The sequence below is a fragment of the Gekko japonicus genome, unplaced genomic scaffold, assembly GCF_001447785.1.
Source record: "Gekko japonicus isolate JY-2015 unplaced genomic scaffold, Gekko_japonicus_V1.1 scaffold1991, whole genome shotgun sequence".
NCBI lineage: Eukaryota > Metazoa > Chordata > Lepidosauria > Squamata > Gekkonidae > Gekko > Gekko japonicus.
Window position 1 is genome coordinate 301628 of NW_015169842.1, and position 21874 is coordinate 323501.

Below are 21874 nucleotides of genomic sequence, written 5' to 3' on the forward strand. Positions count from 1 at the left end.
ATTTTCTTGACTTGAAATGGCCCTGGAGAGCTCCTGTTTGGCCTGGTGGAGCAAACATCCAGGTGCCTGTATCAGTGAGCATGGTTTAAAGCCCTCTTCCTTTGCTTATACTAATGGTCTCACTAATAATAATGGTCTCAGTTCAAATCAAGCCCACGTGTACGCGACTTTTACAATAGTGAAATGTTCAGAGCCACATTCATAAAATTTCCAGGATCTTGTCTGTCGTAAATCATTGCTATGTGAAACTGCAAGTGAGACGCTCTGGCCAAGATTCTAAAGGCCTCACTGGGAGGACATCATCAGGTGTTCTTTGATTCTCTGGCTTTCAAGAGAGCTGAAGAGAATGCTGCAGATACCTAGTTAGGCATGCTCAAGACCACTGAATTCAAAAAAGTCTAGGTGAATTTAAAAATCCCTTCATCCCATGCCCCATTAACAGAACTATGTTTTGGCTGAATTTTATTTGATGTGTTTTATCTATTGTAAGCCACCTTGAGTTCCATAAGGAAGGAAGGTGGCTAATAAATGTTTTAAATAAATAAATAGAAACCATTTTTACAAAATAGTAATGAGGATTTGAGAACAGACAGCAGCTGATGAGGTAAAATAGTTCCCGGAATGTACCACTGCAGACTGAAACGGAGTTGAATTCGGCTCATTTTTTTAAAAAATCCCTGTGTCCAAAACAAAATATTGAAGAAAAGGCTAGGCTACAACCCTTTTCCCTGACACTGAGTTTTGTTAGCTGTTGTAATGATGAAACATTCAGTTATGTAATCCACCTCTGTCTGCAGTCTTAGCTGATATAGTCCAGGATTCCTTTTACTTCATGATCTGCTATTCATGTAGACTAGTTCTGACCAGGAACGATCTGAATGCAAACAGTGTGAAATGTCTAAGGGAAACAATATGAACATAGGAAAAGGTAAAGGTTCCCTTGCTTGAAAGCCAGTCAAGTCCGACTCTAGGGTTGCGGTGCTCATCTCCGTTTCAAAGCTGAAGAGCCAGCACTGTCCGAAAATGTTTCCGTAGTCATGTGGCCGGCATGACTAAACACCAAGGTGCACAGAACGCTGTTACCTTCCCACCGAAGTGGTACCTATTTATCTACTTGCAATTTCTTGCTTTCGAACTGCTAGGTTGGCAGGAGCTGGAACTAGAGACAGGAGCTCACTCCATCATGCGGCAACCCGGGTCTCGAACTGCTGAACTACTGACCTTCCACAGCCTGAAGTTCAGCTTTTTAACCACTTGAGCCACCGCAGCTCCAATATGAACATACCTGGTGATAACTTTATATTGTAAATGTTACTTTCTGTATCATAGAGCCTCCTGTATTAAATTGGATAAGAATGCATCCCACTACAGCTACATGACACCTGTAAGAAAAAAAAAATCATAATGTAGTATCAGTTGAATATCTGTGTTTAGTCTGTAGTAGCAGAACAAAATTTCATAGCACCTTAAAGACCAACAAAATTGTCTAGGGTGTAAGCTTGCATAAGTCAAAGCTCCCTTTGTCTGACACCAGCTAACCTGTCATGTAAAAATGCAGAGTGTTGTTAGAATAATAGGTTGTTTTTAATAAAATTAAGTATTGTGTGACCTCACTACTACCACAGTTATCCAATGAACTGAGCTTTGACTGACAAAAGCTTATACCATGAAATAATTTTTTGGTCTTTAAAGATGCTACTCAACTCAGATTTTGTTCTAAGAATAATGTGCTTGGGGTTTTTTTAAAGGTAGTATTGAAAAACACTTTAACCCCCCCAAATCGTGTGCAACTATTATGGCACCTGAAACAATGCATCAGAATTACCAGTGTCCCTTGTAACTAAAGTGAGGCAGGTTCATTTGGCTTGACCACACGTCACTTCCAGTAATCATAACCAAGTGTGTGAGTTTGTGTTATAGTTGCTTCTGGAGATTTTTTTAATGCACACTCAAGATCCTCCATGCTCAAAAGGAGTAGTGCTAAGCAGTCATGTAAAACTGTAGAACATTGTTAGTCTAGGTTGGTTTTAACAGAATGCAATACTACTGCTATGGTCACCCATTCATTCCACAGGAGCACCACTTCGAAGAGAGGATGGAGGGTGGTAGCCCAAGCTCCTCTTTTACCCCAAAACACAGATTTTAGAAAGTCCCACCACCATGCCAGCATTCTCCCCCAAATGCTTCTGATGCTTCTGGGTTGGCCATTAAAAGGTCAAGGGCTGGACCTGACCTTTGGGCAGCCAATTCTTTTTAAAAATTATTAGTTTTAAATAATATGTAAAAATTATTAGTTCGTCATTTCTGGTAATGTATTTACAGCAATGGGTACAGAGATTCCCAGTGCAATGCTTAAAAAAACTTTCCTGGGGGTAAGCCCCAGTGAATATACCTGGGTAGGATGCTGAGTAGCCTTCCTTGGGATTACTCTCTAGACATCAAATTGACTAAGGAAATGCATCATTCAAACAGTGCAATCTGATAGACAGTTCTGTTTATTTCAACAGAATTTGCTTCCATGTTATGTGCATTTTGAATTGTCACTTAGATGTAATCTATTTAAGCCTATGCAATCTTTAACAAATGTATTCATACAATCGGTATGAGAGGATATCATGACTGTAAGCTTTAAAAGTTTGAGGTATGGTTCCAGCTGTAATACAATTTTCTGTTGTCTTAACTTGATCAAAATAAAACAAAAGTCCAGTGGCACTTAAAGACTAACAACATTTATATCAACACGAGCTTTCATGAGTCACGGCTCTGTGACTTTTGCTACAATAGGTTAACACTTGACTTGATCAGCAAGGCCAAAAGCTCTTAACAAAAATAGCACACTTTTAAATCCACTGAAACTCCAAAGGACAGCACAGAAGGGATTTGTGTATACTATGGGAGATTTGTCCACAGTTTTCCACAAGCAGGAGCTATAGAAAACTCAAAAACACTGTGGTCTGTTCAGGAAAATCTTGAAGAGAACAGTTAGCATTCCATCCTATGTTCCTTTACAGTCAGAACATTTTACAAGAAACTTTTCATGACTTTCTAATATAAAATAGAATGGAAATCACAAAATATGGTTTGGACTTACATATCTAAATCTCAAGGATCATCACTACACACACCTTTGACTTGTAGAATGTAGAATTTCTTTTTAATTGTTTTGACCAGCAAATATTTGGGACAAAATCCATCCCAAGGTAAGCATGTTTAAGCCCCGATGATTTCAATGTGCTTGAATTTTCCAGGGAGTTATCCTAAACAGATCTACACAGAAGTAAGTCCCATGTATTCAGTGGAGCATACACCAGAGAAAGTGGATTTAAGATTGCAGCCCCATGGACTAAAAAGTATTTAACCTTGATTGAACCCCACCCCCAATTTTCTTTTACTTGTAAACAAACGGATCTTTTTCTATGGGATTTTTTTTAAAAAAAATGCAAAAATGAAATATCTATCAATATGATGTTTTTTCTTTTAAAAATCAATTGTTATAGTAATTAGAATAATAAATTAAAAGTTCAAAACTCAAACTGGAGAATAACAGTAATAGCAATAATAATTACCTCTGGCATGTGGGAGAGTATTCTTGGGGTCTTCAGATGGGGCGAGGGGGGGAAATCTAAGCCTCAATAGCCAAGCAATTGGCTCTCCATTCTAAAGTTAACAGCTGAGCAACATTTAAATGTCGTTGTACAAACTTGGAACCAATCAGTATCCATGAGACGTTTGACGTCACTCTAGGCTTCAGCCTGGCACCTGATATAGTATGTAGGGTTTTGAATATGTTATTACAGAAGTTGCCAGATCTCAAAGTCTCTTATTATATTTAATAACAAGTCCGGGAGAAAAGGGCTTAGAACAGTATCATCCAGAAACTACAGCACTTGCTTTAAATAATAGCAATAGGTATCAGAACAAGATTTGCTGATTGGCTTGAAAAAGGACACTTTAAAAGTGGGATAATAGTAGCAAAATCAGTGTATTGATGCACAAAAGTGTGTGTGTGTGTAGAATGTCCAAAATACCAGGTGCATCCAGAAATGAGAACCATTGCTGCTGCTCCCAATGATCAAGTGCTTAATATAACGTGGAAAGTGTATCTCTTTGCAAATACCGCACTTATTCATCTCTTTCATAATGGACCTTCACCTCTTTGAGTTGGGTCCAAATTTTACCCAGCAGCTAACTGGATTTGCTACTAAAATGACGTTCAAGTTGTTTGAGTGGGCAGAGTTGGGAAAGACCCGCAATAAAATGCAGTCTGGTGCCTCCCATGCAATCTGCCAATCTGGTGCTTCCTAGGACTTAATCTGCACTAAGGCTTAACCAGAATTTTCTTGTCTCTGGGTTAGAATCTGGAGGGCCAATGGTTGTTTCTCCAGGAGCTGGATTTGGCCCTCAGGACCTCTAGTTCCAGATATCTAACTTAGGTCAACATTGGTTTTTGAAACTATTTGTCCATTTATCATTAGGGATGGGCACAGTCTGTGTTTTTGTGATTCGGTTCATGGTTTGTGGCTGAATCACAAACTAAACTACAAACCCATACAAACCAGAAGATTGGTTCCTGAACCAACCCAGTTGGTACTGGTTTGTGAGCCATTTAAAGTTTAAACCCATGCTTTCTTCTCCCTTACCGCTTTTCATGGGGAACAGAAAGCAGGGGGCCATTTAAACCAAAAAGCTGAGTTGTGGTGGTGGTTTAAAAGGCTCACAGCAGCAAGCAAAAAGCAGGGGTGAAATGGCTGGAAACCATTTAACCCCCTGCTTTCTGTTCCCCACAAAAAGCTGCAGGGAGCAGAAAGAAGTAACCATTTAAACCAAACAGCTGAGCAGTAGAGAGATCCCTGCCGCTCAGCTGTTTTTCGTGAAGAGCAGAAAGCAGTACAAACCATCATGAACTGTATTACAATTAGTGAAAGTTCATGGCAGTTCTTCAGTTCACGAACATTGCTTTGCGAACCACAAACCAGCCAAAATTTGTGACAAACTTTAGTTCGTCAGACAGTTCGTGCCCATCATGTCCAAATACCTAATACGTTAATTGTCATGACAAAGAGGGTTGTTTTTCCTTGGTACTTTCTCTCGTCCTTGCTAATACTTTTTTTTTCATTTTCAGCTAATACATGTTTTTCAGTTCATGCAGCACATGGTGGAAACGGGGACAAGGGAAGTGGGGGAAAGGAAAGATTTACTGAGTTGCTCGCTCCTTTCTTGTTCTTGACAGGCCCATCATTTTTGCTGAATTGTGTATTGAATAGTTTGGCATTTCTGTACAGTGCATTTCCACTTTCTGCCAGAGGTGACTTTCTGAATCAATACGAGCATGGTGCCTGGTTGCATGAGTTATCTTGCTATCTGTTGTGTCTTGGCTGCTTAACCAGGGCATTTTGCAAACCTTTCCTTGTATCCACTGGCATGCAGGCAGACCTTTGGAAAGACACTGGGGAACAGAGGCAGAAGAGACAGTGTTTCCCCTTCATGGAGGCAATCCCTGCAAATGTAATACTTTTGCTTGTACAATTTGCTTGTACATGGTGCCTGGTTGCATGAGTTATCTTGCTATCTGTTGTGTCTTGGCTGCTTAACCAGGGCATTTTGCAAACCTTTCCTTGTATCCACTGGCATGCAGGCAGACCTTTGGAAAGACACTGGGGAACAGAGGCAGAAGAGACAGTGTTTCCCCTTCATGGAGGCAATCCCTGCAAATGTAATACTTTTGCTTGTACTCAGGGGTCATTTCGTAGAAAAAGAGCTAGGGGGACTCATTAGCATAACTCATTAGCATATGCCACACCCCCTGACATCACCGGAAGTGTGTCCTCCCCACAGCCGGTGGCGACCTCCAGCGGGCACCAGCAGGGAGCTCCAGGCCCCGCCCTCCCACACCTCACCCAGGGGGATGGCGTCCCCCCGCGTCCCCCCCCAAATGACCCCTGCTTGTACTACCTGCTAGGCAGGGCTGCAGAGGGAAACAGGGAAGCTTCCAGACCCTAATAGTCTACAGAATTCCAGAATTCTAAAAATTGAATTCCAGAATTTGATTAAAGTAGAGATTTCCATTTCTTGGGCTGCTTTTATTGGTTTATTTTGTATTGTTGCTCACCCATATTTATTTACTTTATTTAGAGTCCAACTTTCTTGCTGAGACTCAAGGTGAATTACCGAATATAGAACCATGGAACAATAGACAGGGTAAGACAACCCCATGAAAATGCAATAGTATTAGGATTACAGAAAACAATGCAAGTGACAGACTGAGGAATGTCTAAGGCAAGGTGTACTATAAACAATACAGGAAGGGGAATTAAAAAGTTATGTAAGGCATTGGAATAAAAGCATGATGATAACTACAATAACCATTGCACTAAACTACAATCCTATCCCATTATACAAGTGCCCTCCTGGACTGTTCCATTTTACTAGAGTATGGATTCTGCAGATTGATAGAAATGCAGAAACCTTTCTGACCCCCTCAGCGGGCTGTTCCACAAGTTGGGAGCCACCACAGAAAATGCACATGAATTGGCACCTACAGAATATTTTGCACAGATGAGTGAAACTCTTGCAGCACAGCAGAGCAGGGGAGGCAGTCCGTAGCAGGAGAGGCGGGATAAGGGTCCAAGGCCATTAAAGGTTTTGTAGGTGATAACCACAACCTTGATCTGAACCTGGTAACTAAACAAAAACCAGTGGAAGGACTGCATAATGGTTTCTCTAGCTCCTGATAGTAAGTGGGCTACAGCATTGTGTACCATCTGGTGTATCCAAGTTGATTCTAAGGGCAGATCCATGTAGAGTGCATTTTTGTTGTTGTTCAGTCACACAGTCGAGTCCGACTCTTTGCGACCCCATGGACCAGATCCCGCCAGGCCTTCCTGTCTTCTGCCGTCCTCTGAAGTTGGCTCAATTTCATGTTTGTTGCATCTATGACACTGTCTAACCATCTCATCCTTTGTCGTCCCCGTCTTCTTTGACCTTCAATCTTTCCCAGCATCAGGGTCTTCTTTAGTGAGTGCTCCCTTCTCATTTGGTGGCCAAAGTATTTGAGCTTCAGTTTCATTATCTGGCCTTCCAGGGAACAGTCAGGGTTGGTTTCTTTTAGGATTGACTGATTTGATCTTCTTGCAGTCCAAGAGACTCTCAAGAGTCTTCTCCAGCACCATAGTTCAAAAGAATCTATTCTTCGACGCTCGGCCTTCCTTATAGTCCAACTCTCGCAGCCATACATGACTACCGGGAATACCATTGCTTTGACCATGTGGACTTTTGTTGGCAGGGTGATGTCTCTACTTTTTATCATGCTGTTTAGGTTCGGCATCGCTTTCCTCCCAAGGAGCAGGCATCTTTTAATTTCATGACTGCTGTCACAGTCTGCGGTGATCTGGGATCCCAGGAACGTGAAGTCTGTCACTACTTCCACGACTTCCCCTTCTATTTGCCAAGGAGTGATGGGGCCGGATGCCATGATCTTAGTTTTTTTGATGTTGAGCTTCAAGCCCACTTTTGCGCTCTCCTCTTTTATCCTGAGCAGGAGGCTCTTTAGGTCCTCTTCACTTTCTGCCATTAGAGTGGTATCATCTGCATATCTGAGGTTGTTGGTCTTTTCCCCAGCAATCTTAATTCCCGCTTGTGATTCATCCAGGCCAGCATTTCGCATGATGTACTCTGCATATATATATTAAATAAGCAAGGTGACAATATACATCCTTGTCGTACTCCTTTTCCTATGCTAAACCAATCAGTTGTTCCATATCCGGTTCTAACTGTTGCTTCTTGACCCTTATACAGGTTTCTCAAGAGACATGTGAGGTGGTCTGGTACTCCCATCTCTTTAAGGACCTGCCATAGTTTGTTGTGATCCACACAGTCAAAGGCTTTAGCATAGTCAATCAAGCAGAAGTAGATGTTTTTCTGGTACTCTCTTGCTTTCTCCATAATCCAGCGAATGTTGGCAATTTGATCACTAGTTCCTCTACCTCTTCGAGGAACCTGCATTACAGTAGTCTAACCTTGAGGTAACCTGAACATGGATCTCTGTGGCCAGATCAGCCCAGTCAAGGTGTTTGTGGGGGGCATCTTCTGGGATACATGAAGATGGAAGAATGCAATTTTTTGTGTGTGGATGGATTGGTTTGCTTGTCCAGCAATAATGCTAGATCCAGTTAGCAAGGGTCAGTTGGGCCTCATCCTATGAACACAATGCATTCATGCAAGACAAAGTGTTGGCTGAGCAATAAAGGCAAACTAGGCAGCTATTTGGGGTGTAGCACAATGAAGACCTTTCAGGTAGCACAAATTTCAGGTAGCACAACTGAGACCTTTCTGATCTCCCATCAGCTGTATGGGTCATAAACACCCTTGAAAAGAGAGAGAAGTAAAAAAGTGGCAGCCACTAAAAGGAAGTTTGGAAAGCAGTCTGTTCAGAAAGCTGTCTATTCACTCCTGTTATACTCTTCAATGGCTGAGACACAATGACGGGATGCAAACGTTTAACTCACCTAAGACAGCAAAAATCCTTGAGCCAGCACTTTCCCATCCTGTGCATCCACACCTTGCAGTGTGCAAGGTTTCACAGAAATTGGGGTGTGAGTGTGTCTTTCTTAGTCCAGCCCTTTTTGTCACCCAGTACAAGTTGCTGCGGTGGCTCAAGTGGTTAAGATGCTGAACTGCAGGCTGTGGAAGGTCGGTAGTTCAGCATTTCGAGACCCGAGTACGCTGCATGACAGAGTGAGCTCCCGTCTCTGGTTCCAGCTCCTGCCAACCTAGCAGTTCGAAAGCAAGAAATTGCAAGTAGATAAATAGGTACCACTTCGGTGGGAAGGTAACAGCATTCCGTGCGCCTTGGTGTTTAGTCATGCCGGCCACATGACCACAGAAACATCTTCGGACAGCGCTGGCTCTTCGGCTTTGAAATGGAGATGAGCACCACAACCCTAGAGTCGGATTTGACTGGCTTTCGAGCAAGGGAACCTTTACCTTTTTTTTACAAGTTGCTGAAGCCAGATGGGGACTAATATTCTAAATCAGCCTTGAGAAAGACAGGAGCCTATGTCTATGATTGTCAGCTGCTTAATGGGCCTTTTGTAGGACCAGCAATAAATGTCAATTTAAACTTCAATGTAACCACAAAAGGAAACTTCCCCCTTTAGAAGACTTTCAAGCAAGGAGAAGTGGGTGTACAATTCTAGAAACTCCCGCTGGGGTTGACCGTGTAAAAAGGATGTAAATTGACTGGTAGCTATTAGATTGTACAAATTGATTATTATTGTTGATACTGCATGTAATGAATATATACCTGTTTTAGAATATTATGAATAATACACAATGCACTTTATAAGATGGAACATATAGAACACTTTAACTTATAAATGAGGTTTTTGCAGTGTATACCCACCTGGAGTCTGGCAACCCTACTGATGGTGCTGAGCAGTGTGTGCGCAGCTGGGAGTGTGCCCCTGACAGCTGTCAGGAGTGCTGCTTCCTTGGCCATCTGCACACTCTCCTCTGGCTGTGCTGTGCTGTGCTGGGCAGCATGTGCAGCCAAGACAGTGGGTAGCACCTGTGCACTCACAAGCAGTCAGGGGAAGGCAGGGTATGCAGGTGGGAGAAAGGCTGTGCAGGCAGGGGGTAAGTGGCAGTGGGTCCCGGCAACTGCCCCACCTCAGGGGATGCCGACACCAGCTCGGTGGTGAGCTATGGCATCTGTGGACTCATTCTGAGGAGAGAAGAACAGGCTTCCATTGAGCTCTAGGTCAGTTGCCTCTACTGCATCCATGGAAGAATAAGTTGTTCAAGCCTTTTTAGGATGATCAATAACACGAGGAAGCCTGGGGCTATTACCTGGGTGGAAAGATCTCTATGATCAACATTATCCCAGCTACCAGTTTCCTTAAATCTGTGAGGAGAATCTTGCATCTGTTAAACAACTTTATTAATTTGCTGCTCACCCTCTACCTACCTGTGTGGACTGGCAACTTCCATTTCAATGTATTAGTGTGCTTTGCACATGAAAGCTCATACCCAGAATAAAACTGTGTTGGTCTTAAAGGTGCCGCTAGACTCAGACTTTGTTCTGCTGCTTCAGACCAGCACAGTTACCCCACTTGAATCTAAATAGATAGCTCTGGGTGAACTTCCAAAGACACCGCAGTGTGGTTTAGCTGAGATTAGTGTTTACAGTTTGCACATTTAAAGTCTTCAGGTAAAAAAGAAGGGGGGAAAATAAATCCCTGATCCAAGAGAATCCTGCAGTCTGCCATTCTTTCCCCTCTACAGTGAGGAAGGTCAGACGACCTGGGGTTAATAATGCCTTCCAGCCTCAGAGAAGCCCAGTTTCTCATCTGTGTGCAACTCAGACAGTAAATTCAGAAGAACCAATCACCTGCTGAAGCTTCTCCTAATGATAAATCTGAGGGTTGGAATCCAAAGAACCGTGAAACTAGTTCTGCTAACTCAGGGGAATTTGGACTTGTTTTTTTCTCTCCTAAGCTTTGTCCACTCATGCTGCAAAGCATAGCAGGCTTTTTCGGAAACCAAACGAAGTTCCAAAAGCAGTTTGTGATATGGCATGGAAAAAGAAAAAAAAGGCCAGTCCTGCAGACACACAAAGACGCACGTCAAATTGCCCCAGCAGAATCCATAAAGGCTCCCTCCGGCTAGATTGCCATGGTGTTGCTGGGAAATCAGGGCTGCCAACCTCCAGGTGGGACCTTGAGATCTCCTGGAATTACAACTGATCTCTGGACTACAGAGATCAGTTCCCCTGGAGAAAATAGCAGCTTTGTAAGGTGGACTCTCTGGCATTCTACCCTGCTGAGGTCCCTCCCAAAGCTCTATCCACAAAGCTCCAGGAATTTCCCAACCTGAAGCTGACATCCTAGGTACACAGCATCATAGCCAGGACACAGATTCTAAGGCAGGCCTTTCCACACTTCTTCCTTTTAAGCTCTTTCTTCCCCAGGTTTTTTGCACAGCTCTATTCATGCTTAATTTTAATATTGTTGAGAGGACTTTAATTTTAATATTGTTGAGAGGACTTTAATTTTAATATTGTTGAGAGGACTTTAATTTTAATATTGTTGAGAGGATTTATTATTATTTCCGTGATGTCATGCCTCCCCCCCAGTGCCCCTGCACCGGAAATCGTGTAGCTATGGAGCTGAAGTCCTGTTCATGGTGACTTACATGTAAAATCAGTATCATCGTAAAGTATCAAGCTAAACAAACGCAACAAGCAATTAAGAACAAGCTAGGGGCATAAAGACAACATAAAAACCACCACTGAGCACTCTTAAATATCCATAAAATTGGCCTCAGAGCAGAAGCACATCGGGCTGTCAACTGTAGATTGGGAGATTCCTGGAGATCTGAGGGCAGTGCTTGGACAGCATTTGGGGGAGGCAGAGTTTGGGAGGGGAGGGAGCTCAGGAGGGATGTGATACCAGAAAGTCCGCCCTCCAAAGCTGCCATTTCTCCCAGGAGAACTGATCTCTGTTTTCTGGAGATCAGTTGTGATTCCAGAAGATAGGAACTCTCAGTCTGGGGCAAGTTATGCCCCATATTCTCGGTGCTTGGGGGGCAACAGTGGAAGGGCTTCTCGTGTCCTGGCCCCACTGCTGGACCTCCTGATGGCACCTGGTATTTCTGGCCACTGTTGGACTGGATGGGCCATTGGCCTGATCCAACATTGGCTTCTCTTGTGTTCTTATGATCTTAAGAACTGGTGAATGGAGGCTGGTGATCCTAAAAACTCACCACAAACAGCTATTTTTTAAAAAAAACAAACCCTTAGTTAAGAAGCCTAGGTAAAAAAGAAATATCATGGCCTGGCACAATCAATTGTACCTTAAGCATGTACTGCATGATTTGAATGACAGACTTCAAATTTGTATTTGCATTTTGGATATGAAATTATCCTGAATGCTGGAGTCTCTTGATTTGCTTTTGGCAGGCTTCAGTGATGAAGTTCCATTCAGCCCATTGCTGCAGTACATTGCTTATCGAATATTGGCAGATACAAAATATTATGCATTCCTCACTGTCAAATATTTAGTATTATTGAATGCCAACCATCAAACACTATCAAGAGATATAGCAGTGGTGTTCAACCCATCTGCTGAGGAACTCTGATGTCTTTAATTATACAGGGATCCATTAGTATGCTAAACACTAATAACATTCATTTCTATATGAGCTTTCATGAGTCAGCACTTATTTCATCAGACTAACATGCCTACCCCCTGGAATTTGAGGTCTTTAGAAGCTGGTGATGGTTTTCAGCATGAGAATGACAGAGAGGCTTCTCCAAAGGAGACATTGCTCACCAATACTGATCGGGCACTTTCACATACACTAAATAACACACTTTCAATCCACTTTCCAACTGGAGTTTACTGTGTGAAATGGCAAAATGGACTTGCAGTCACTGAACTGGACTGAAACTGCATTATTTAGCACGTGTGAGTGCACCCTAATGTCTTTGTGCAATATACAGGCACAGGTGAATGCCGGGTGTATTCTGTGGCACAGTTTCAGTTCACAATGGGCAACAGCTCACAATGGGCAACAGCACTCTCTGTAACAGATCCCAAAATCTTCTGCATTAGGCAGTGGTTCTAGATAGACCAGTTGAGATGGAAAACCCTTTTCTTAGAAGGGAAAATGCTGACACCCACTATGATACACCGCTGCTTATCAAAAGTCACTACCTCCATCTTACTAGAACCATTGCATGGGAAATATTAAATACTGTCAATTATCAATGGTCAGATCTCAAATGAGGAACTATGTTTAGGCTTCTATTCCAAGCATCAAACATCCAGCAAATATTCAGAGAACATGCACCATCAATATTTGCAACAGAGAATTATGAGGAACCACTCTGTTTGGGTTAAATGTATTTGAATGTCTGCTAGTCCAACATTTGGCCCAGTCAGTTGTACCCCAAGCATGGAGTGTTCTTGCACTGATTTTGCAGAACAAGAGACATGAGTTTAATGGGATGATTGCAACACGTGCCTTAGACAGATATTGTTCTTCAAGTATATAATTTTGCAATGCTTGCTTATGTGAAAAACATCCTTACATAAACAAGCTCATCCACTCCTGCCCTGAACATGTTGCAAAAATCTTTGCATACAATGCATTTCCACAGCCTGAGCCCCCTCTTTCTTGTTGTGCCTTGGTGTGAAATTATCTGCCCGAAAGCAAAGGAAAGCAGAAAGGTGCTGAACAGTAATGAAAGATGAAAGAGGGAGACTGAAAGCATCAGCAGGAGACACGTAAACATCATGTGTCATGATTATTCCTTTCAGGCTCCACAGATCTGGTGCTGCCTGACCGCTGTCTGAGCTCTGCCTTTCAGTTTTCTTTGTTTCCATCCTTTGCAAAGTGTGTTTTCTACAAACCATAAGGCATTTTCAAAGAGTAAACCTGTGTCGTGGACTTGTCTGCATGGATTTCAGAGGGCTGGCTAAATAATCACTACTGTGTGCTGTCTAGTATTTGATAAAGAGGGTGAATTTTGGGGGGAACCTCCCCGTGCAATTTGCATTCAATTCTGATCGTAGTGTTTTGGGAAGCCAGAACAAGTCATGGGAACTGGTACACTAAGATCGCATTGACAAATCCAGTACCTTTGAGTCTGCAGTTTGTGAGAAGGCCTTGAGTTGCTTGAGAGCTTAGCAAGGAATACTTGGTGTGAAGATCAGCAGTGGCAGGCAGGAGTGGTTTGGTACACTGAAACAGCCCTGGAGCAAACTGAGCAGAGCAACTCTTGTGTTGCTGGCAGTGCCACAGGAGCCACGTGGCTCGGTTTGCTCCTGGCTGCCAGGAGCCCTGCAGAACCTTTCCTGGTAAGTTAAAGGGCCATGAAGGCAGGCTTCATTGACAGACAACTGGCCCACCACTGCTGATATTTCCTTGCTAAGTGAAGATGAGGAGGATATTGACTATAGCAGTGATCTTGATGTGGTGCCCATGGGACACTATGGTACTCACCAATGAATTTCTTGACATCCACCTCCTTCTTTCCCATCTTTTCTCCAAAGCCCAAGAGCCAACAAGGAAAGGACGCATGGAGGTGGGAGACATGCTGGTGGGTTGGAGGGAAGGAGGGTATGATTGCTTGGTGGTGGGCGCAAGAAGACGGGGTGTACTGGGAAATGCCTGCCTGCCTACCCCCTGAAAACCCGGAACTGGCCCTGCCCAAGATGTAGATTGTTAACTGAAAAGCTGAATAAATTATTCAAACGGCAGCTACAACAGAGATGATCACTTGCTACATTTCATTGCTAAACACTACTAAGCATACCCAAGTTCAGTGGAGCGTGTTCAGTAGCAACAACTGAAGTCATTTTTTTTTGGTCAGAGTTGGAGTTGCATTTCACTATACCTGTGATCCCTAACACAGTGACTGTGGACATCATTTCACTTGCCAATGTATATGTCAGCACTCACCTGTTTGTTGCCCAATGCATCTCTTCCTTAAAGCCACTTCACAAGAATAAGAAGTGTTTCAAAAGAGCCCAGGAGGCATCTCTTTGTCTGCAGGGAGTACCCACTTGGAAATAGCTGCCTTCATCACAAGGGAATGTTTGGCTTGTGACTGGCAAACATTTTGTTGAACCTTCCAGTGGATCCAACCTTCATGGCAGCCATTTTGGGATTTCTCCCCTCATTGTGTTGTGGTGCCCCCTACCTGTGTTTAACATTCACAAATCCCCCCAGTTTCAACAAATTTCAACAATCCTTACAGTGTCAACATTCCCAAATACCCACCATAGAAAATATTGAGAAACATAAGCCAAAATTAGGATCAGAGTCTTTTTAGTGTGCTATGGTACACCCAAATAAGGTTAAACATTGATTATTTTGAAAAAAACTCCACAGATGACAAGAATGCACAGTCTTTCTGCTCTTACTTGCCCAAACTGGCTATTAAAAAAGAGCTACTTTAATCCAAACACATGGACAGGAGTAAATTGATCCCAACCCAATGAGAATTCATTGGAAAGTGAACACTGTAGAGTTTAGATGATTCCAGTGAACTATATCCTGACTGGGATGTCTCCAAAGTAGCTGGACAGAGTGTGAAACTTATCTCTGTTCCCTTATTTTTCTTCAAGACTGGCTATGTTTCTGCAGATACAGCTTTTAAGATGTGAAGAGAGTGTATTCACTTTTTTGCCATTCTGTCCCCTGCTTGACATGGAATGACTTCTGTATTCCAAATAGAGTATTAATCCCTGAGAAAATCTCATATAGAAAAGAAAGCATTTGCGGAGCCTGTTTATCTCATGTCCCATTTTGTGTAGCTCTCTGATACCACAGTGGAGATCGGTGGAAGACGAATAGAGCTCAGTCCATAAATTACCCCACAAGGATTAATTTATCCTCTGGGTGTCTGTGAATTTTTTCTGAGGCATGGACATGAGTGAAGTGTTTTCGTGTGTATGTCTCCAGTAGAGTGAGGCAACCATTATATACCATAATACTGTTAAGTTAGGGACATAAGGTGGGTCCTGAGATGCTCAGGAGAAAGGTGGGCATATAAATATTTAACATATATAAATAAATATGATTTGTATACAGGCAGATCCAGCACATGGTGTTTTGGTGCCCTAGGTGAACTATAACTTTGTCCCACCCCCTACAGAAAGAAAAGTGAGAAGTCTGGATTGAGCATTTTACTTACTGGACATTCAAAGTGAACAAAGTAAAAATAAAAATAGATAAGCTCTTCAAAAGCCCTCCATTTTTCATCATGGCAAGTATAGGAGTCCAAGGTTGAGGTCACATGCACCTTTAGATCCGACATAGCTGTGAATGCCTGATGGATCTAAAGGGCACAATCGGACAGCAACATCTGGGAAAGGTCCCACAGTCGTCGGCACCCCATGCTGCTCTGCCACAGAAACAGAAGCTGTGGTCAGACTGGCAGCTTGATGAGATATGGCGCTGCCTCTAATTATACCAGTTTAAAGTGTTGTGGGACATATTATCCAGACAGTACACCCTGCTGCATGTTACCCATGTGGACATCCTGTGGTCAAGCATCCACATTACTGCAGCGCCTCAGCTACAGAGTGTGCTGCCCAGAAAATTTTCAAAATGCATGCACACGCATAAGGGTGCATGGGCGTGTATATGCCTGCCCACATATAGGCAAAAAAAATTTTTAACCCTCCCTAGTGGCGGGAACAGATCTGCCTATTCAGAATGCCAAATCCGTTCTGTGCACACTCCCCCATGTTCAGACATCTGGCCATGTGCAATGAATGCATGGGGAACCAAAAATGCCACTCGTGATGCATAATCACATACTCCATAGGGAACCCTCAGTGTGGAAGTGCGATTCCTCATTTATGCGCATGGGAAACAAATGGCAAAAAAAAACCACTCGCACATGGTAGTGTCTGATCACACAGTGACGGGCTGAGCCCAAAGCACAAAGGGACGTGTGATCTCGCAACTGTGAATCAAATTCCTCCAGAGGAAATAGGGACACTTCCCCTCCACTTGAAATGGCGCTTGTGACTGCAGCCCAAGGTGAACAGATTTGGAGATTCTAGAAGCCAGTTAATGCTGCACTTCCCTTCAAGCCAGTAGAGAGGGTTCCTCTCACCCTTTTCGTGCCCCTCAAAATCTGGCATCATAGACAGTCACCTACATTTTCTTGGTAGTCTGGCTGGCCCTGTATGCAGGTCTTTTTGTTTTTTGTTTCACTCAAAATTATAAGCTAGTCACATTTTGTGCCAGTCAGATTTTCTTTTTCTTTTCTTTTTTTTTAAATTTTCTTTATTTATATCATATTCACAAGTATAATCATGGACAGAATAGAACACAAAAATGACAACATCAAATTACAAGTGACCAATACATGCAGTAAAATACATCTTTAGCATTCTGTGCTCTTTCCACCCAAACCTGCAACTATTAATAACAAACAACCCTAAATTTGAATATAGTTATGAAACACTCTATACCAACTCTTGTGTGCATCCTGAAATCTCCAAAATAGCTTTAACCCTTGGAATTACTATTGACTAAAACAAACTAGACAGATTTAGATAATAATGATTCCAGTTAAACTTCAAATCCATTGGCATTTCTGTGCCATTTTCCATCCTAAAGATACACCAGCCACAACTGCAAACCAGGGAAATGAGACAGTGCTTTATACGCGTTTTGTTGGTGTTGAGAGAGAGAAATCTTCCTTGGAGGACTTTGTGATCATACCACTGAAGATGACTGGCATTCCATCAAAGAACTATGATAAAGTAATTCCTTAATTAGCATCAGAGGTCATTTCGGGGGGGAACGCGGGGGAACGCAGTTCCCCCGGGCGAGGTACGGGGGGCGGGGCACATGACGAAGCCCCGCCCCCTGCTTCCGGCTGCCCCGCTTCCGGCCCTCATTCAGCCAGGAGGAGGCAGGAGAAGAGGGAGGGTAAGTTGCTTCCTCCCTGCCTCTCCCCACCCCTGCCTGCCTGGGGCCAGGGAGGGCCTTCGCGGGGCTTCCTTGCACTCCCGCTGGCCTTGCAGGTCCACCGCCGGGCCCCTCATGGGGCTCGGCAGTGGAGCTGCAAGGCTGGCGGCGGCTGGGACCGTTGGGGGCGGGGTGTGTGGCCTTATGACACACTTCCGGTGATGTCAGGGGGTGTGGCCTTATGACACACTTCCGGTGATGTCAGGGGGTGTGGCATATGCTAATGAGTTATGCTAATGAGTTCCCCTAGCTCTTTTTCTACGAAATGACCCCTGATTAGCATGTAAAAGGAAGGAACATGTAAGGAAAATGCACCACACCGAGATGAAATGTGATTGTAGCCTGTAATATGTGAAGGTCTGGCTATTGGGGGATTTGCCTCTTGTCTCCAGTATAAACTAGAGAAATGCATTTGCTGAGAAACACTTGTTTTTATGGCTTCCAGCCAGTAAGCTTAGGGTGTTCTGGACAGGGGTAATCGACCTTGTTCAATTAACCCTTGCTAGCAGACCACTGACACTATATGTCTATCTAAACAGTGCAGAACTAACTGAATCCCAAATTAACTATTGATAGAGGAAGTAGGTGATATGGAGGGCACATCAGCACTAAATGGGAATAGGAGGCTGTTTTGCCTTACCAGATGCTTGCCAGAGTGGATTTTTGCAGTGCTTAATAACTCACATCTATATTTTGGCCACCATATATTATGAGTAATGGACCTGAGACACAAAGTATTTAAGATTAAGATGAGGACAGGCTGGGAGTAGGTAGCATATAAAAGTTTTCTGTAGAACAAAAAGTGTTGAGCAAGAAAGAATCAATGCATATGAAGATGTGTGTTGACAACAAGGTGGAACCAGAACCATGTTCACGTGAAATTACCCCACATTTGATTCAAGGTCAAAGATGAATTAAAATAACATAAGGACAATACTTCCCTTACACCATTACTGGTTCAGTGACTAAAGAGCTTGGTCTGATCATGAAAAACAGGGGCTTCTGGTGGGCAATGCAAGTTTAAATTCTGCCATTTGTGTGCCCATTTGAAGCAAACCTTTGCGTGGGAAATGTGAATGCAACAGGTTCTGCTTGTGGCTAAAGGCAAACAGATGAATTACCAAGAGTCCTTGCTGGGGTGATGTTTCTCTCTGGGACAACACACACACCCCTCCATTTAGTATGACTGGATTAGGTTTGTTTCTGCTTCTCTTGCTGGATCTCTGTCATGGTTGGAAACCTCTTTACAGGCCCAGATGCAACTTTGGGCTTTTCCTCACAGGTTTTTTTCATCGGTTTTGGCTCCATCCTGCTTCAGTTTATCCTCTGATTTTCGCATGTATTTTTGTGCCTTTAGTTTTGACTTCGTTTTTTTGGGGGGGGGCATTTTTCCTGGTTGTTTTGAGAACGGGAGGAATTTCACATTACCCTTTTTAACCCGTTTTGAAGCCATTTTTGATCCGTCATGGAGTAAACCGGTATAGGGCTGCCATTTCACACATGGCTTTCCCCTTCTGGTAAACAGCTGGATCTGAAGCGGTTTGCCATTTCAAACTGCAACACTTTTCCCCGGTTTTTCCCCGCCATTTTTTGCCCGCATGGGCGGTCTCCGGCTTTTTTTTTTTTAGAATGTTCACTTTATAGCGTTATAAACAGAGGTCAATTCGGGGGGATCGTGGGGGATCGCAGTTCCCCCGGGTGAGGTGCGGGGGGCGGGGCACATGACGAAGCCCCGCCCCCTGCTTCCGGCCGTTCTGCTTCCGGCCCTCATTCAGCCAGGAGGAGGCAGGAGAAGAGGGAGGGTAACTTGCTTCCTCCCCGCCTCTCCCCACCCCTGCCTGCCTGGGGCCAGGGAGGGCCTTGGCGGGGCTTCCTCGCACTCCCGCTGGCCTTGCAGGTCCACCACCGGGCTCCTGATGTCAGGGGGTGTGGCATATGCTAATGAGTTATGCTAATGAGTTCCCCTAGCTCTTTTTCTACGAAATGACCCCTGGTTATAGCACTATAATAAAACACTCCAGGCATTCCAATGGTGTTGATATGCTGCTGTTCCGTTATAAAGCAAACATTTTTTAAAAAGAAAAGCCGGAGATTGCCCGCGCGGGCGAAAAACGGCGGGAAAAAGCGCATCGGAACTGGGAGAGGAAATGGAAGACTACTTGGAAGCGGTTGACAGGTAAAATGCTTCAGCCCCATTTCCTAAATGGGACAGAAGCGTTTGTGTCTGAAATTAAAAATATATTCCGGTAGGGAACTGGTTTTAAAACGGTTCTGTCTGAAATGACAGACCAGAAACCATTTGGGAACTGTTCCTCTTCCGGATTATATTGTCTGTCTGAAATTCCTCCGCTTTTTCCCAAATATTTTTCTGAAAGCTGGTTTTGAGTTGTCTTTTTCCTCCTGCATAAGATCTCTGTTGGTTTTCTTTGTCCCACCCACTCCCACCCACTTCCCGCCCACTGTTCAATGATTGGAGTGTTGTGGTCAAACAACTCCCTCCCTCCTCCCCACCCACCCTGAAGATGAGTGGTTTTGTTTTCTGTTTTTGAAACAGAACTAAACTGTCAATATTTTGCTAGAACATTGTAACAATAGACCTCAGAGGTTTTCTGAATTCTCAGCTTTCATTTTAAAAAGTAAATCTCTAGCTGTTTCTCTCGTGGAGATGTTTCTCTCATGGAGAGCCAGTTTGGTGTAGTGATTAAGAACGGCAGACTCTGATCTGGAGAATTAGGTTTGATTTCCCAGTCCTCCACATGAAGCCAGCTGGGTGCCCTTGGGTCACTCACAGGTCTCTCAGAGCTGTTCTCTCAAGAGCAGTTCTCTCAGAGCTCTCTCAGCCCCACCTACCTCATAGGGTGTCTGTTGTGGGGAGAGGAAGAGAAGGAGATTGTAAGCCACTTTGAGACTCCTTTAGGTAGAGAAGGGCAGGGGTATAAAACCAACTCTTTTTTTTCCTTATAGCTCCTCAAGAGAGGGGGATAGAGACTTTTCTTTAATGAAAGCTGGGAATTCAGAGAACTTCCTAAGACTATTGTTACAATGCTCTAGCAATATATCAATATTTTAGTGCCTTTTTTAAAGGGAGGGGCGGTGTGATGCCACCAATGAACCCAACAATGACAACAGCACCCTCCCTTGAAAATCCTCATTATTGAATGGAAGTGCAGAATAAAATAAAAATCAACTGACTCCACAACTGTGAAAACGCAGAGGGAGGTCAGACAAGCAGATGAACCCTGCCCAAACCAATTCCAATGCTTATGAGTCAACTGCAAAGAAAACCAGGAGTGAGTTGGAACATGCAGAAAAGCCCACACACTGAGAGAAGCTGGTTCTAGCACCTAGCTGGGGGAGGGTGCCACACACAAAATGGAGGAAGTTCTGTCTTTCATGAATTTGTCTAGTTCCAAACCACTAGTTTGGTGTAATGGTTAAGTGCGCGGACTCTAATCTGGGAGAACTGGGCTTGATTCCCCACTCCTCCACTTGCACCTGCTGGATGACCTTGGGCAAGCCATAGTTCTTCTGGCACAGCTGTTCTTGAAAAAGAGCAGTTTCTGCCAGAACTCTGTCAGCCCCACCTCCCTCACAGGGTGTCTGTTGTGGGGAGAGGGAGGGAAAGAAGTTTGTAAGCCACTCTGAGACTCCTTTGGGTAATGAAGGGTGGGGTATAAATCCAATCTCTTCTTCTTCCATACTAAAACCACGTTACCACCACCATTTCTTGAGGCCGTGAATCCCATAAATTATGTGTTGTGCTTCTGTACTGAATCTACTGCACATCCATTTCATTGGGTTCCTCTGAGTTTTAGCATTATGGGAGGGGGAAATGTTCCTTTCTCCTTCTCCTGATCATGTCTAACCCCATGTTACCCCCTCCTGTTTTTTTTTAAAAGCCCCAGACTCTTTAGCTTTGCATTGCATGTAAAGCGCTCCAATCCAAATCCTATTTTGCTTTCCCTTTTCTGTATATTTTCCCAATGTGTGTTACACTTTGTGGGATGGGGTGACCATGAGGGCAATAAAAACAGACCTATTTTTCAGACAATTTTACTGATATACAAATCAGGCAGGTATATATTTATGATGGGGACTGAAACAAACAAACAAAAACCCTGAATCAAGTTTTAAAAAATAAAAAATGTGTGTTCATCTTTAGAATGAAAAACTAGACAGAACTTACTCTGACCCAGCAAAATAACTCTTATGTCACATTGCTGCCCTTACTCTTGGCACTCCGTCTTCTTGGCACTCCCACGCCCGGCCTCCCCGTAAGGCAGCGGCACTACTGGGACTTTTAGCACCATCTTTCAGGCAGACTGCTGTGTTTTATTGGTTTTAATGTCTTTTTAATGATGTATTATATGATATGATGTTG

At 43.5% G+C, this 21874-nt stretch overlaps 1 protein-coding gene across 1 annotated transcript in view; it reads right to left on the minus strand.

The window, feature by feature from the left end:
- Positions 1-21803, minus strand: part of ENAM (enamelin) — a 37591-nt gene extending 15788 nt beyond the window's left edge. Inside the window, exon 1 of the mRNA XM_015417316.1 lies at positions 21724-21803. Within this exon, the coding sequence (XP_015272802.1) occupies positions 21724-21803 (80 nt within the window). The remainder of the gene's footprint in view (positions 1-21723) is intronic.
- Between the last annotated feature and the right edge of the window lie 71 nt (positions 21804-21874).